The 16,880-nt window shown below is 38.0% G+C and overlaps 1 protein-coding gene across 4 annotated transcripts in view; it reads left to right on the top strand.

Annotated features, from left to right (window-relative positions):
* sona (sol narae metalloprotease) overlaps window positions 1–16,880 on the top strand; it is a 70,627-nt gene that overhangs the window by 47,841 nt on the left and 5,906 nt on the right. For 3 of the 4 annotated variants that reach the window (XM_018012990.2, XM_089471209.1, XM_089471208.1), the window contains exons 5-12: window positions 1,759–1,888; window positions 2,624–2,901; window positions 3,575–3,679; window positions 11,981–12,123; window positions 13,788–13,843; window positions 15,265–15,391; window positions 16,375–16,539; window positions 16,592–16,823. In XM_018012990.2, coding sequence (XP_017868479.1) covers window positions 1,759–1,888; window positions 2,624–2,901; window positions 3,575–3,679; window positions 11,981–12,123; window positions 13,788–13,843; window positions 15,265–15,391; window positions 16,375–16,539; window positions 16,592–16,823 — 1,236 coding nt within the window. Of the gene's footprint in view, window positions 1–1,758; window positions 1,889–2,623; window positions 2,902–3,574; window positions 3,680–11,980; window positions 12,124–12,304; window positions 12,358–13,787; window positions 13,844–15,264; window positions 15,392–16,374; window positions 16,540–16,591; window positions 16,824–16,880 lie in introns of all 4 variants that reach the window. The other variant, XM_018012992.2, reaches the window with a different exon arrangement.

Genomic DNA, 16,880 nt, shown 5'->3' with positions numbered 1-16,880 from the left:
GTGGCTTGGCAATTTGTTTTATGGCACAGCAGAGATGTCCGTCCGTCTGCCGAGGACATTGAACTCTGGCGTTTCCTTTGACATTTGCAAGCAAACCAAATAATATGGAGAGACCGCACAGTCTGGTTCTTGGCACACACACAAAATATAATTTGCTTGAAGCTTTTAGTTAATGCATCAAATTGCGTCTTATGGCTACAGCAATATTTATGCATATATAAATCAAGTTTAATCATTCCAACTGAGTCAGCTGAGCCGCTGCCGTCGAGTCAGCGCTCCACTTCAAATTCCAGTCACATTTCCGTTTTGCCAAGTTCGTGTTTTGGGCACATTAATAACGCAAACTGCGGCTGTTGCTGCTGCGGCTGCCAGTAACTGCTGTAATTTATATTTAATATTTTAATTACAGCATATAGAATCGCAATGAATTGTCTGAGCGTGGCCAAGATCTAATTGGTCCATATAACCGCGGGGCGTACTCGAGTGGGTGACGCTTAGCCTGATGAATTGGCAAAATCAACTGAAAAACAACTGAAAAAAAAAAATAAAGCCAACTCTAAGTAGATTGCTTTTAATTAGTTAACCTTTGTCAAGGTTAGTCTCAGCGACTATTTGATTTTCAATTTTCTTGCACATTTTTTTTTAAATATTCTTTTGCTGTTAATTATTGCAATTACAGAGGCGATAAAAACCGTGGCACACAACACACAGTGAAGCCGCCCAAGAAACATTCTTATCTAGATCAAATGTTTTGCATAAATTGTGCAGTTATGCAAATCGCTACTAATTTTTATGATCGCTCTAAGCCAGCTCATTCATGCCTGGCTTATAGCTGTATTAGCCACAAGCGCATTTTTATTTCTTGAAAAAAAAAAAATAATAATAATAATAATAATAATAACAAGGCGCAGCTTGTGTGCACCTGTCAGAGGTTGCGGATGAATATTTACAATGTCAAACAAACAAAAGTTCTAGATTATTGTGCAAAATAAAAAATATACAAGAATAAAATAAATAAATAAAATATTTTAAATTTATAAACACATAGAACTTAATTAAAGTTATAAAAAAATATAACTCTTTTATTTATTTAATTTTGAATATTTTATTTTTAATAATTTTGAATATTATATTTTTAACAAAAAACAAAAAAAAAAAAGATAAAATTTTTTCATTATAAAAATATTTTTTTTTTTAATGGATTAAATTTAAAATCTTCATTATTAAATAAAAAAATTAAAATTCATTAATAAATATAATAAATAAAAATTTATTTTTTAACTATTAATATTGACAAAAAAATATTTAGAAGGGCTAATATTGCAATAATATATAATTAATTGCAATTAAAAATACAAACTGAAAACTTACATTTTTAAATTTAAATTGGAAGCTATTTATATTTAAAGTTAACTTAAATACACGAATAAAAATTTGAAATTATTTACTAAATAATTATTATAATTTAGTTGATATTTAAAACCTTTGAAGAGTTATAATCCCCCATTAAGATAAAGTATATAATAGGCATATAAATTAGTAAAATCTGAGCAACAATAAGTTTTTAGTTCCACCTCAAGTAGTAAAAGCTAAATAGTACTAAAACTCGAAACAGTTTTTAGTTCCACAAGCTAAGCTCATTTTTGTTTTTCTGTTTTTCCCATTACTTCTAAGTTGCTATAAATTACGTCATTCAATTAGCTCGCTTCTGACCCGGGTATTAATATGGATTTCTTTGCATTTGGAACTCTTTTACAGGAGGGCAGCATTGGTCACGATCTGGTCATTAAACCTTTGCCACACGAGCTGAGCCCCAACAAGGAGCAGGCCCATCACATTGTCTTCAAGCGTGCGGCCTCAGCCGCCGACGATCAACTGAGTGACTTTGGTAAGTATCCCACATACTCCAGTCTTGATATATGGGCCAGAAGTCCGAGTTACTGCCGCAGTCATCTATTATGAATTATCATAGCGTAACTTCTTTGGCTCTGCCCTCACCTTGGCCTGGCATTGATACCCATATCACTCTTCGTTTGTGCCGCTGCGGCGCTTATCGGCAGCTGCATCTGCCTCTGCATCTGTATTAGTAATGGGCACATTGAACTAGAAACGAGCTCTAAGCTCTAGCATAAATCTGTCCGTCTGCGAGCCGCGCCGTTGAGCGCGAGATCGACGTGCACATGATTAGCATTTCCTGTTCGCTGTTTTGGCGGCTCTTACGGCGGGTTCACGAACTCTCGATGTCGCCGCAGCCGGTGAAGTAATCGACGTTGTCCTTCGACGGATGCATTTACCTTTCGATCAAGTGAGGTGCCGGTCGGTGGCGCCAAAATACCAACGCGTTAATTCAGCTGCCCTATAAACACGGCTACTTTATGGATGGTATTTCAGCATTTACAGCAATTGCAGAAAACAATTTCGCGCCGTCTGCCAGGGCGCTGCCTCATAATGAGCCAAAAATTAACTTTAAATACAGTTAAATGTACTGCTACCTGACTTGCTCAATAATAATAAAAAATAATTAAGCCATTGCACCGCATTGCGATTCATTAGTCAACCTTAACTAAGCTCCACTTGTCTCCATCTCTTCTTCTTCTCTGCTCTTCTCCCCTCTTCTCTTTAGCTTTCATGGAACCCGACGATTTGCTGGCCAGCGAAAAACTTGAGCGTCTGCAGCGGCGTCAGCATCGCAGTCGACGCAGCAGCGGCAGCAGTCCCGACTTCGAGGACCTCAACGATGAGGACGAGGGCCAGCTGGACACCGAGGCGGAGCCGGCCGAACCCCAAACCTCAGAGTCACGCGTCCGCCCCAGACGCCAAGCCCCATACGTCATCTATCCCGAGGTCTTGGTGATTGTCGACTATGATGGATATCGGCTGCATGGCGGTGACAACCTGCAGGTGCGTAAGGCTGCCCATGCAGGGCGTGGCACACAAATGAAGCTGTCAATGCTTGCCTGGGGTTTGCCAAAAAAACAAAACACACACACACACACAGTCTGCACAGTCCCAAATCCAAGCCCAGTCTGGAGATTTGTAAAAGTTGTTTCTGCTGCTCATTTCGGCGATTGGCAGATAGCAGGCGACGTGTCTATAGAAGACAGGCTGCACATATTAATTGGGCAGCCGGGCAGCACGAAATAGCATATAAATCGGAGCTCTAGCTCGGGTAATTGACAGAGCACGCAAAGCACCTCAAAAGAGAATTAAATACCATTTGGATTCTAAATATAAATGTGAACAACTGACTTAATATAAAGTGAGCATAAAGTGCCTAGGCGGTTGATTCTATCATTTCAGCTTGGGCTCTGCGTCTGCAGACTCAGCTGAGGCACAGTTCTTAGCCTCGCCGCCACAGCTGCTTCGTATGCACATCACTCACGCGCGGAGATTAATGGGGCTGCGCGGCTTGGGTGCGATCTCTCATGGGGCCATAAGCGGCTTAGATTAAAGATGAAACCATGCGCTTTGTCTCTGACGAATGTGGGCAGAGCAGAGCTGTCAAATTTGAAGATCAACTACAAGTTCTACATCCATGCAGATTTATTTTAGTTTACCCTTTGTCTCTCTGCAGGTCAAGAGGTACTTCATTTCGTTCTGGAACGGCGTCGATTTGCGCTACCGCCTGCTGAAGGGACCCAGAATACGCATCAGCATCGCTGGCATCATTATCTCACGTGTAAGTACACTCTATTGCACAGTCGTTGCACAATAGTTAAATATCATTAAGAAACTAATTGAGTAATCCGCTGGCCAAGTCAACTCTGACCCCCAGCCAAATGGGGGGCATTGCAAATGGGAGCAACTGTTGGCCGCAGGCAATGCAGCCAAACTTTATCACGATTCGGTGGCCAATTGGTAGCAATAGATAGAGAGGAAGGGGGAAGAGAGAGAGGGAGAGAGAAGGAGCTATATATGTAGAGAAAACCCAACAACATGCAACGCATGCGCTTCGGATTCGTTTGAAAAAAATGTGAACAATCAATTTGGCTATTTGCTTGGGCCATAAACAAAGCAAAGCTACAAATTTTAACAAGTTTTTTTTAAGCAGTAAGCAGCAACAACAACAAAGAGAGCGCAACACACAAAATACGTTGCTAAATGCCTAAGGAATTAGCAAATGCCGCAGCACGCGAACAAAAGACTCAGGCAACGAACTTGCCGCAAATAGAAATGTCGATTGGCAGCATATATGGCTAGCTGGCTGGCTGGCTGGCTGGCTTTCTGGTTGATTTGTTGCCATTAATGCTTGATTGTCATAATTCGCAACAACATCCTTCGGTAGCTTATGCAGTCCATGCAGCGTCTTCGAGCGCGCTTGCATAACGCGACCATAAAACACTCTCGACAACATTATTGCTCGAGCTCGTTTCGACTTTCTCACACACAAGTCACAGTTCAGGAAGCCATTTGCCAGAGAGAAGAGCCTGCCACCAGTCGACCCACTCATGTGTGTGCGTGTGTGTGTGTGTGTGTGGAAAGTGGAAAATTGGCGCAGTTTTGGCATGGCTGGCACCTGCATCAAGCAGCCCACATGACAGCGCATGGCTTACCCTAAGTACGACGAGACACACATGTAAACAACAAAAAACCGTTTTAGACAGCATAAATAATGCAGCAGCAGCAGCAGCAGACAAGGCTTGCGCTTGCTGCTGCGTTTGTGGCAGTTACATAATTTAATGGGCAACTCAGTTGAGGCTCAGATTTCTGCCCAATTTCAAGCAGCGACTTCCTCTTCTATATATATATATATATATATATATACACTATATGTCCTCACAGCTTGTCGCAACTGCATCCGTCGCTAAACGTTTTGCTTGTGCGCTAATTAATGTTGAAATTTATTTTGCTGCCCATAAACAACAAATCCGAATGCGAATTTATGACACCAAAATATGTAGCCGCAGTAGCGCTCAACTCGGTGCCCGACTCAAGACTCAAATTGGAAATCCAAATCGAAGTCGGGGCAAAGTAATTACTCAGAATTTATATCATATGATATTGCATATCCGATAAGCCGCTGATGTCTGTTTGCAAATATGCAAAGGCTTAATGGAACTGAAACAAAGTCACGCAGTGCAGCTGAATGAAAGAGGTGTGAAGAGGTGTGGAAGAGAGCAGAGCCTGAATAATCATATATCTTTATGACAAATTAAGTATAGAATGTAATTTGGTATATGTGATATAGATATTTAATGCTTTTTATTATTTATTTAGAAGTTAGTGATAATATTAAATTAGAGATAACTTAGAGAGACAAGCACTGGATGCAGAGGCCTTTAGCTCTTATTCTTTTACATTTTGTATTGCAGTTGTCTTATTTGCTTACTATTATTTTATTTTATAAAATACGTGAAATAGAATTATATGATATATATTTTATGAAACATTTTCATAAGATAAGCAACAAGTTAATCTGCAAAGGATTGCTTAAAATATTATATTAAATATATTCTTATAGCTAAACAATTCTGTCATATTTACGGCATTTGCGAAAAAAAAAAAAAAACAAATAAATAAATAAGCACTTAAAATATGATAATATAATCTATGACTCTTCCATAAGAAGACTGCCTCACTCTCAGTATCTCTCACTTTTACTCTCTCTTTATCTCGCTCACTCACGCTCACTTTTACTCTCTCTATCTCTTATTTTACTTCTCCTCTCTCCTTCCCCCTCTCACTCTCATCCTCATCACACTCCATTTTACTCTCATTGCCTTCCTTTCTCTCACTTTTACTCTCACTCTCACTATTCCTGTCACTCTCTCTTTCTCACGCCCTCACTCTCCCTTTGGCTCTCTCTCTCACTCCCTCCCACATAAATCTGAATACTTCTGCCCACTAATGCGCGCTGTAATTAGAGCGTCAGAGCAGCTCAATTAATCACTTTTGTTTTTGCATGATTTTCCTGATTTTGAGCTGTGGGCAATCATAACAAGTCGCAGCTTCAGATTTATCTGGACACTGACACCGCAACACCGACACAGACACAGCTGAATGAGATAATTAAATGAATTGGCGTGGGCAGCTAGCATTGTATGTGCGTGTGTGTGTGTGTGTGTTGGGCTACTGTTGCGCATGGTCGACCGATTGAACTTTTATCTGTGACATTTAATTAACATTTTAATTAATTGCGGGCAACTTTCCGTTAGAATTGAGTTACACCTGCCCAGGGGCAGAGGCAGGGGCGGGGCGGTGCAGCTTCGACATCATATCGTACGGCCGCCAGCCGCCAGCGCGACAGTCCGACAGCTGTACAACGTGTCGAACGTTGCGCTTGCGCCACAAACATTTTTCAATGCGGCAACATTGCGTATACGCAATTTATTATGTGCGTGTCGAGCAAGAAAAAATATAATGTATATGCGTGTGCGAGTGTGTGTGCATTTAATATAGCAGCAAATTGTAATTTGAGCGCTGTATACTAAACTGGCCCACACTCGATTAGAATTTCAGTTTAGCCATAAATTGAAGTTTTTGATGCATTATTAAGTTGGCAAACTAAGAAGAAAAAAAAAAAAAAAAAAAAAAGAAAAATAAATAAACTAGGTTGTCAGCCAAGCGCCAAGCGCCAAGCTTATTGTAGTCTCACTCTCTGGGGAGGGTCTGCCAGCGGGTGGTGGGGGGCAGTTCAATGCATAGATTCAGCCTTGCAGATATTTTGTGCGTTTTGTTGTCGATTAATTGCGCAAATTTAAACAACACAAACATTTTGCACTTGCCTCTAAGTAATTCTGCTGGTTATTTGTCAGCGACTGATTAATTTATGTGAATGAATGTGCTCGATTGATAAAATATGGCTAGCATATGGCGGACTAGTGCAACTCCTGCGAGCATTGAGGTCAAGAGCTCAAATGGCTATTCAAAAGAGGCCTTGAGTCGCTTGCGTCTATAAATCAAAATGCGAACAGCCCGAAAGAAAGTGTTTTAGAGTCAAGCGACGCACTTGTAGAATTTGCATTCAGTTGCAAACATTTTGAGGCTGTCAATCAACAATCTCCACTCAGGCTTATCTACTTGGGTTTATCAGTGTTCGGCTGCGGAAATGCTAAGTAATGCACTTTGCCACACCCAGACCAGATCCGAATCCAGATCGAGATCCCAAATACTTATGCGACTCATAACATATGTCATAACAACAAATTCCGAACTAACGAAGTTTCCAATTCAAGTAGCGACTCGATCCAGGTGTTGGCCCCGGGCTAAAGCTGTGCCTCTGTCTCTCTCAACATACATATGTCACGAAGCGGCTAGCTGGAAAGCTTATCGCCAGTAGCTGAAAATGCTGAAAATGCAAGTGCCACACATAAATTGCTGTAGAGGGAAGGAAAAGTATGGCTGGCCGACTTGACCCAAAGGCCCAATATATTTATGTATATATTCAAAAAAATAACGAAATTCCATATCAAATGTAACCCAAAGCCGACAACGCCGTGGGTGGTGTCCGAAAGTCGCCACCGGCTGTCGCCCAATTCCATTCCCCCAAAACAAAAACAACAAATAAAACCCAAATCCAATGACTGTGTGGGCGCAGCCAAAGCGTTTGTCATTGCGCTGGAAGTAGGAGTTGCGGCTGGAGCTGGAACTCACTCTGGAGTTAGTTGGGTGGGTGGGTGGTTGGTTGGTTTGGTGTGGCTTTGGTTTCGAAATGATGGAAATGTAAGCAACTAACGACTAAGCATGCCGTTTGACAGTTTTTGCTTTTGGCCAGAGATTTATGCGCCCTGTAAATTAAATTAATATATTAAGTCGCCAGGCGGCAAGACTTTACATTTAATTACGCACAAAAGCAATTGCAACATTTCTGAGACAGTCGAGCACAAAATTCAACAAACCGAAATAAAACAAAATAAAGCCATATCCATTTTTGGGAAAGGCAAACCGGTCTCCCAGTTGCCAGCCTGGTTACATTTTAGGTACTATTCGATCGCACTCACACTCGCACTCACACTCGCTCACGTTGCTGGCAAGCTATTAATGTGAGCCACCCCAAAGCAGACAAAACTCACAGCTCACAACTCGCCACGCGGGTCGTATGTGTAATATTTCTAATGGCTGCAGCCACACAAATTAGATTACCTGACAAATCAGTCTTGTCTAATCGAATAAAATATGCGCACAGCTTGCAAAATATATTCCAAAAATATATATAATATGCATATATATGTATGCAAAGCTGTGACATTTGGCAGACTGCAGAGCGAGCCACAATTGCGCAATCCAGGCTTTGCGTCTCAGCCTCCAGATCCCAGGTCAAGTCTTCTGCAAAGCGAATCGAGTAAAACTTTTCGCCTGCTTATTTCGAGTTTTTTTTTCTATATATATTATAAAAAAATATTTGACGGTGTATATTTACTTTAATAATGATGTTCTCCACAAAGAAACAGTAGAATAAAATTTATTTAATATAAAAATTGTACAATATGCATTTCTAATAAAAGCTTAGGTGAAATGGCTAAAACTTTTTATTATATAATTACTTTTGCTTGAGTTGATGAGATTGAGATTTTCTAAAATACTTTTATGCCCCAGCAGGGTTTTTCCTTGAGAAGCCTTTAATAACTCAAATATTTTATGTAGTGAACATTTTAATTAATTAATATGCTCGAGTTATTTCTGATTCAAAAACATGAATTTTGTCTTTTAAATTATTAATTATATCTATGTTTTTTTATATCTAGCTCGAGCTTTTAGTAATTATTTTCTTTTAATTTATTAATACATAATTATAAATTATTATTACATACAGCTTTTTTTTATAAAAAATCCCAATAATCTTTTTTATGGCAGACTTCTTAAGAAAATCAGAATATATAGAAGTATGTATATGTATAATGTATATAAGTATTGAATAAAATAATATGTATATCTAGATGATAAAATCACAAAAAAAAAATAAAAACAAAAAAACAAAAAAAAATTATTAATATATCATATGATTAATGAACTGGCAAAAAAAACATAAATAAAAAAGAAACTTTTAAAAAAGTATAGTCAAAGAGATAATAGTTTAGCCGAACAGATTTATAGACTACTCAAGCCACTTCTTATACTTCGATATATTCTTTATATACTCTTAGCAGCATCAACTAATTGCAATATGAAATTGCAAATATTTCCCATTTATGGACGCCTTGGCCATAAGTCGCGCATTAGAGTATTACATACAAGCACGCAGATCTCTTTCGGCTGCCATTGAGTTGATATTTATTTACCTTTGATTAGCTGCTCAGCCATGTGTGTTATCTAGCTCAAGTGCTCATCGTTCATCGCTCATCGCACAGCGCGGCGGCGGAGGCCTTCAAAGATGCGCATCCACTTCAATTTTGGAATACCGATCGTAAAAGGCGTCGCAGCAGCTGTAATAAACTCGTATCGGCTGCACTAGTCAAATGAATCGGAGCTTGGCTATAATTTGGCATATAATTCGGTATAATTTCGTAATTCCACAAAATATTCCCAGCAACGTGCGTCGAGCGTTGCCTTTTACCAATAATCAATGGCCCAAGGTCGCCCGTCGGAACATTTAAAATTCTTGTTAGTTTTGTTGAGACGAAAAAAAAAAAAAAAAAAAATACCGCAGAAACAACAAAAATGTACCAAATATTTTCGTAGCTTGATATGGGAGACGTGCCCGCACTAACAATTGATCAATCTGTCGAATTGTCAATTATTTAGTTGAAGATAAAGTAGATCAAGACAAAGACAAAGAGCTACAAGTATATAGATATATAGCACTCGGCAGCATTTGAATGGGTTTGAAACTATTGCCGGGTCGAGGAAAAGATTTGCCAATCCAATGAAATTTCTTGGCTAAGAAATTCTTATGCATACAATATATGTACATATATAGAAATATATGGCTAATAGATTTATTTTGACTGCAGTTCATAAATGTCGATAATGCGAGTATTATAAACAATCTTAAAGACTAAGGTGTAAATATATAAAAATATACATATATCTATATATATAGTCCAGACTACTCAGTGAGTGGAGCAATATATCAAATGCATTGGCGCGACACTCGACGATCAAGCGCAGTCAGAATGTATCTGAGTATCTTGCGGATACATTTGTAAGTTGAAGCTATGAACGCAGTGACAGCTAACTTACTTTTATCACCTGCACTTTGGGGCCTGTCTAACGGGTTCCATATAGCAGATTATGGGATATTAACATATTGATTAGCCCAGGGCTCGACATGATTGACAATTGTGTTACAATAATTTATGTAGCTGTCACCTCAGACACAGAAAGAGACAGTGCGAGAGATACAGTAATACAGTAACGCCCCTCAGTCACGATAGCGATGCAAACAGCAGAGATGAATTATATAACGCACAATTGCAACTAGTTTGTAGATGAGCTTCTTCTCCACACGACTTTGACTTTGCCACAGAGACACCATTTCCAATTCCAACTCCATTTCCAGCATCTCTTTGGCTTCGTCTCTTTTATCGCCTCAGTCGCATCGCACGTTTTTCATGTTCACTTGTTTCCGTTTGGCTGACAGATTCCGCCATAAATGTTTCCCCCGCACACTCACACACGCACACACACACACACATTTGCTTCACAGGCTTCCCTGGCGGCAACTGCAGCTGGTTCCTGCCTACGCCAAAGTGTTTGAACACTTTTAGCGCTGAGTGGGCCATAAATTTCGGATATTTCCCATTTGTTTGCCGTGTCTTGTCAAATGCTACGTCCATTGCATAACAAATCCAATGCGAGTACTTGATGGCTGATAGTAATAGGTATTTTATTAAAGGCTCAAACACAGTCGATGGATAGACAGCAATTCAGCTGCATTTTCTCTTTCTAATTTTAAAGAGCTGAAATGGTAGAGAAAGTGGTAAAGTAAAGCTGGTAGACCGAAGAGGGCCTTAGCTTCGAGTCTATGGAACGGATATAAATATCCCAGACATCGGAGTATTATTATCGCCTTCAGTAAAATAGCAGCTGGCTATGCATTTTCATTGCCAATAAACTTCCCATAATATATATATATACATATATATAAAAATATATATATACTTTTTTTTTAATTCTTTATCAAGCATTATTCCATTCTAAAATTTTATTTATATTACTTGAATCGAATGCCATGATTAAACTGCAATATTTTCTGAAAATCCTCTAACTAAATTCTTTACAATTTTCTCAGTCTTGTTCAATTTGATTTCAAAGTATAAAAATAACTTTAGATGGTATTAAAACGCAAAGTGTGAATAACATTTAATTGAAGTTGGGGTCATAAATCAATCTTATTTATTGATGCCATAAAATCAAGCGACATTATATATTTATTGAAAGACGTTGATTTAACGAGTGTCACGGTATGGAAAATAAATAGAAATAAATAGAAGTTGTTAGGCAAAGGCTTTATCGATATAATTTATCCAATAATTAGTTAAAAGTCACAAGAAATACATAAAATGATTAAGAAATTCTGGTTTCTGTTTTGGAAGGCTGCACAAAAAACTTTCATCAAATTTTAGTCAAAAGAAATAGTACAAAGAAATTTAAAAAAAAAACTAAATTAAAATAAAGATTCTGGTCATAAGGTTTTGCAATACTAGCTGAGCTTAGTTGAAGTATTTAAAAATATATTAACATTTTATTAGAAAATTTAGCTTGATTGATCGTCATTAATTTTTAATAATTTTTGGGACTATTTATTAAAAACTAAATTAATAATTATTATTAAAATTATTAAAAATAATTTTTTGGCTTCTAACTATGTAAAAATTTGAATTAATTTTTCATATTTTACAAATAGATTTTTTGCATTAAGTTTAAGCTATGCTTAAACTACCAAATTATAAATACCTCAAATTATTTTAATGTTAAATTTATTTAATGGTAAATGCTACATTTTTATTTAAGCTCAAGTATATATTATTATTATTATTATTATTTAAAATTTATTATTTATTATCGTTTCTAATTCAAATTTCCACATAACCTTTTGCAGGGTCGCGATGCCACGCCCTATTTGGAACGTAATCGTGTGGGCCGCGATGCCATCGACTCGGCTGCCGCCCTGACAGACATGGGCAAATACCTGTTCCGGGAGCGACGTCTGCCTGTCTACGACATCGCCGTGGCCATCACCAAGTGAGTAGAGGGCTGTGGCCGGCAGCCCGTCAAGTGGAGTATTTCTTGTGTTCTTGCAGATTCAGCAGCAGCAATGTTTTGTTAGCAGACCCCACCCCAGCCCCCTTTCTATCTCAGATTTACACTCTACCCAATCGAAACTCTCTCTCTATATATATATATAATGTCTACTTATGCGCAGGTATGATATGTGTCGCAGACGTAAAGGCGGCCGTTGCACCAAAGGCACAGCGGGTAAAAGAATCTATACCAAGCTAAATACAACAACAAACTAAATATCAAAGACCACACACATACACGCACACGCACACACACAATCAGACGTACAGTCGTACAAAATGTCATGTGGTTATTTAACATCTCAAAGCTGTTAGTTACAATAGTTTCTAGTTTGTTGCTACATTCTCGTAATTTGCACTAGAAAAAACACTTAACCAAGTTGCCTAAAACTGCGTGTGGGACTCAGCAAAAAAAACACACACACACCAATCACATTTACATACAAACATCACACACACAACTACACACACAGACATTGAGGTAAAAAAGAAACCGAATTTTAGTTAAAGGCGTTATTTCATCTAATTTGAGGAGCGGGTTGGCCATAAACCATAACCGGTTACAAGTCCACAAGTCAGCCTTAATGCTTGCTGCATTTGGCTAGCTACATTTAAACATACGTATCTGCATAAGTTAATTTTATTTGTTTTCTATTTGTATTTTGACATTGAAAGTGATTTAGTTATAAAACACACATATAATAATATTGGTTGAGAAATTTATTTAATTTTAAGGCCTAATTCTGGAAGGGTTGCACTTGTTGCAATTGTAACTTCGTAAGCATAACAGAAAAGTATAACAGTAGTGTATAACAGTAGTATAATAATTCTAGATAATTTTCTAATATTAAGGTGTAACTTTGAAAAGGGACTTTGTAATTTGCGACTGTTCAAGTAAAACAGTCAACAGTATAACAGTTTGGTTGAGGGTCCGTTAAAGCCACTGTTATGCATTCAATATTTACAGCATAAGTATTATTTATTGTATTAAATATGACTGTTATAATAATTTCATATAATAATTTATAAAATTCAGGACATTTTTGAGGTTTATTCTAACTTTACTATAACAATGCTGTATAACAGTTTGCGGTACCTCTACTGCTTACCTTACAGATTCTAGATAAAGTCATAATTTTACTGTTAGAACAGCAACTGTTAAGATATGACAGTTAAGTATAATAGTGAAGTATAACAGTGCGGTATGACAATTTTTATTTTAGTGCTATGATTCACTTTTAAGAATTTTTAAGCTCGCAGTCTTTAAATTTTTTATACTTTCACCCGAATTTGTATATTTTCCTTGAATATTTTTCCTATTTTCCAATCTCAAGAAAGGTTCGCCCCAACCCTTGACCCGACCCAATTAAATCAAATGTCTAATTGGCTCTCAAACCTTATGCTGTGCTGCTCTAACTGTAGTAATTGCTCTACCTCTCTCAGACGTCCAACAAATGGACACGCCCCACAAAAATAAAAACACAATCTAAATTCAATTGAATTTTTGTATATACATACATACATATATTGAGGCTCCGACATTTTAATTAAGAAGAAACGAATCTATACTCAAATCTACGCATTTTGAAACATTTTCGCCCGCAGACTTGATATGTGCCGTCGTACCTCCGCATTTGGTGAATGTAATCGCGGTACCGCAGGTAAAAATTATAAAAACAACAAAAACAACTATTTTGTTCGCTGACAATGTACAGATAAATGCGAAAATAGCAACAAAATTAAATCAAAATAAATAAATAAAAATAGCATTAACATTAAAGGCAGCAACCGCCGCAGCCGAACCTAAAGCGTCGCTCCATCATCTCAAAAATCAAGTCAATTTAATTGAATTTCATGCACGTCTCTCTCTCTCTCTCTCTCTCTCTCTCTCTCTCTCTCTCTCTTTGTCTATATGTTTATTTCTGTTACCTGTATTTTCTGTATTGTCTCTCTCAACTCTATTCACATTAAGTGTGAACTTTGTATAATTTAAATGTTTTGTGTTTCGCACGTCTTTTGTACAGCAACAAGAACCAAAAACAACTCCGAAATAGGAGTTCAGCTGCGAGCAATGCGTCTCAAACTGTACAGCTGCATTATGTTCTCGCTCTCTCTCTCTCTCTCCACTGTCTTTATATATATTTTTCTTCTATATGTATGTTTATATACATATCTGTTTGTATTTATATTTTTTTTTCGCTGAACTTTTGCTTGAAATGAATTGTTTTCTTCTCTTCTTTCAGTCTGAACAATTGTTTTTTAACCACTGTGCATACGCATGTGACTGCATTCTAATGCCCTAGCACATGCATCTGTTGTGATATATATCAATTTCCAAATGATAAAATATATATTTTAAGTTTTACTTTTCAGGCAGAAATAATCGAAGCTGTGAATTTTATGTATATATAAAACAAAATGCTGAAGATCTCTAGCTGAATATATCTATAAAAAAAATCTATTATCTATAAAAAAAATGCTTTAGATCTCTAGATCTTTAAGATAATATTATAATATATATTACTTTTAGCATTTATTCTTATATTAAAATAATTTACTTTTTAAGACTAATCAATCATGGGTTTCAAGGCACTAACACTTTATTTTGGGTTTGGCTGGAATTGTGACTAAGTTTTAGTGACTTTAACTAACTCTCTGAATTGGTGTCTGGTTGCGACACATCCATCAAGACTAATACTTAAACAAAAACAATATAGCACACGCTTCAGACTCAGCCACACAGTTATATGTACATATACACATCTTGCAAAGGCAGTTATTATATAAAAAGAAAAAAAAAAAGACGAGATAAATGCCGTTTAGGCCACATCGAAATTTCGAAAGTAAAACCAAAATTGCAAATTGCAAAATTTTAAGGCGGCTTTTATTTTCTTGTATTTAATAACTGCGACAACGAGCAGCAGCGACAACTGCAGCCGCTGCTGCTGGTTGCTAAAAATTGTCAACTTCCTGTTGGCCAGACCAAGAGCTAAGTGCCTAATTTTCAACGTTTTCTGCTCTTTTTTTTTTTTTGTGTGTGTGTGTTTTTTCTCTCTCCTTGCCATGCGAATGTGGCCCACAGGCTTTGCCTACGTTGGCGGCGCTTGCGTGGTTAACAAGCGGCTGGAGAAGGTGAACAGCGTCGCCATCATCGAGGACACCGGCGGCTTCAGCGGCATCATAGTGGCCGCCCACGAAGTGGGACATTTGTAAGTAAACCACTGCCCTCCCCCCCTCTCCTTCCCGCTCCCTGCCCATCTGGGCTCACATTTCATTCAGCCAAACGGAACTGTTTGCGGTTTTTTTTTTTTTTTTATTTTTGCATGCACTTCACTTCCACTCCCAATTCATAAGACACCAATAACTATATATCGTATATGCATATATGTGTATATAAAAAAGAAGCAAATCAACTGCGCCAAATTTCCGGCGCTTGACCGCAACTGGAGTGGAAAACGTGTTTGCATTTCCGTTTGACATCATTCGCCCGCCAATTAATTAATTAACATTTTTCTCATTTTCCCGCAATCGCATCGAATTGAGTTGTTTGGCTCATATATCACGACGACTGCTACTACTATTAGTACTACTAAAATACCCAGTTTACTACAAATTTTATTTCCATAATTTACCAATTTCAAATACTACTACTTCCGTAAATAGTATTAGTAAAAAAGAAATACTACTATTCCACAAAAGGTTTTTTACTACTACTTCTACATAAATCTACTGCGACTATAAAAATATACTACTACTTCAGAAATGTACTACTGCTATCTCTATCTACTACTACTTTTAGTAATACAAATAGAAAAACCTACTACTACTACTACTATAAAAGACTACTTTTACTACAACTACTGCAGCAATATACTACTATTACTACTACTAAAATCTACTACTCATACTATTACTGCAAAAATTCACAAATATTATATCCCAAATCTACTATCACTACAAAAATGTACTTATACTACTTTTACAAATATTCCTACTACTACTACTCTTTACCAATACTATTGCAGCTAATACTTCTTTCGCAATAAATTTTCTATTACTACTATTACTACTTTAATTCTTCTACTACTACTGTACTAATCATATTTCTACTGCTATTATACTAACATGATTACTATTAAAATACCACTACTACATATACTACTAATTCTGCTACTATTACCACTCCATGCAGATTGGGCGCCGTGCACGATGGCTCACCACCGCCCAGCTATCTGGGAGGACCGGGCGCACAGCGTTGCCGCTGGGAGGATGGCTACATAATGTCCGATCTGCGTCACACGGAGCGCGGCTTCCGTTGGTCCGCCTGCACGGTGCAGAGCTTCCATCACTTCCTCAAGTAAGTAGCTGCCAAAGCACTGCAAAGGCAATCACTTCATTATACTCCACAGTGGGGACACCGCCACCTGCCTGCACAATGCGCCGCACGAGGACAGCGCCCTGGGTAGATCGCTGCCCGGCACCCTGCTCTCGCTGGATGCGCAATGCCGGCGAGATCGTGGCACCTATGCGTGCTTCAAGGATGAGCGTGTCTGTGCGCAGCTCTTCTGCTTCGACGCCCAGACGGGCTACTGTGTTGCCTACAGGCCAGCAGCCGAGGGCTCAGCGTGTGGTAATGGCTACGTAAGTGCGGCATATCTGCTCAAGCTGAGATAATTCTAACTCTTGCCCCTCCCTGCC

The sequence above is a fragment of the Drosophila arizonae genome, chromosome 5 (genome assembly GCF_054131065.1).
Source record: "Drosophila arizonae isolate 15081-1271.41 chromosome 5, UAZ_ARI_1.0, whole genome shotgun sequence".
NCBI classification, from domain to species: domain Eukaryota; kingdom Metazoa; phylum Arthropoda; class Insecta; order Diptera; family Drosophilidae; genus Drosophila; species Drosophila arizonae.
This window is presented reverse-complemented; position numbering and strand designations above follow the sequence as displayed.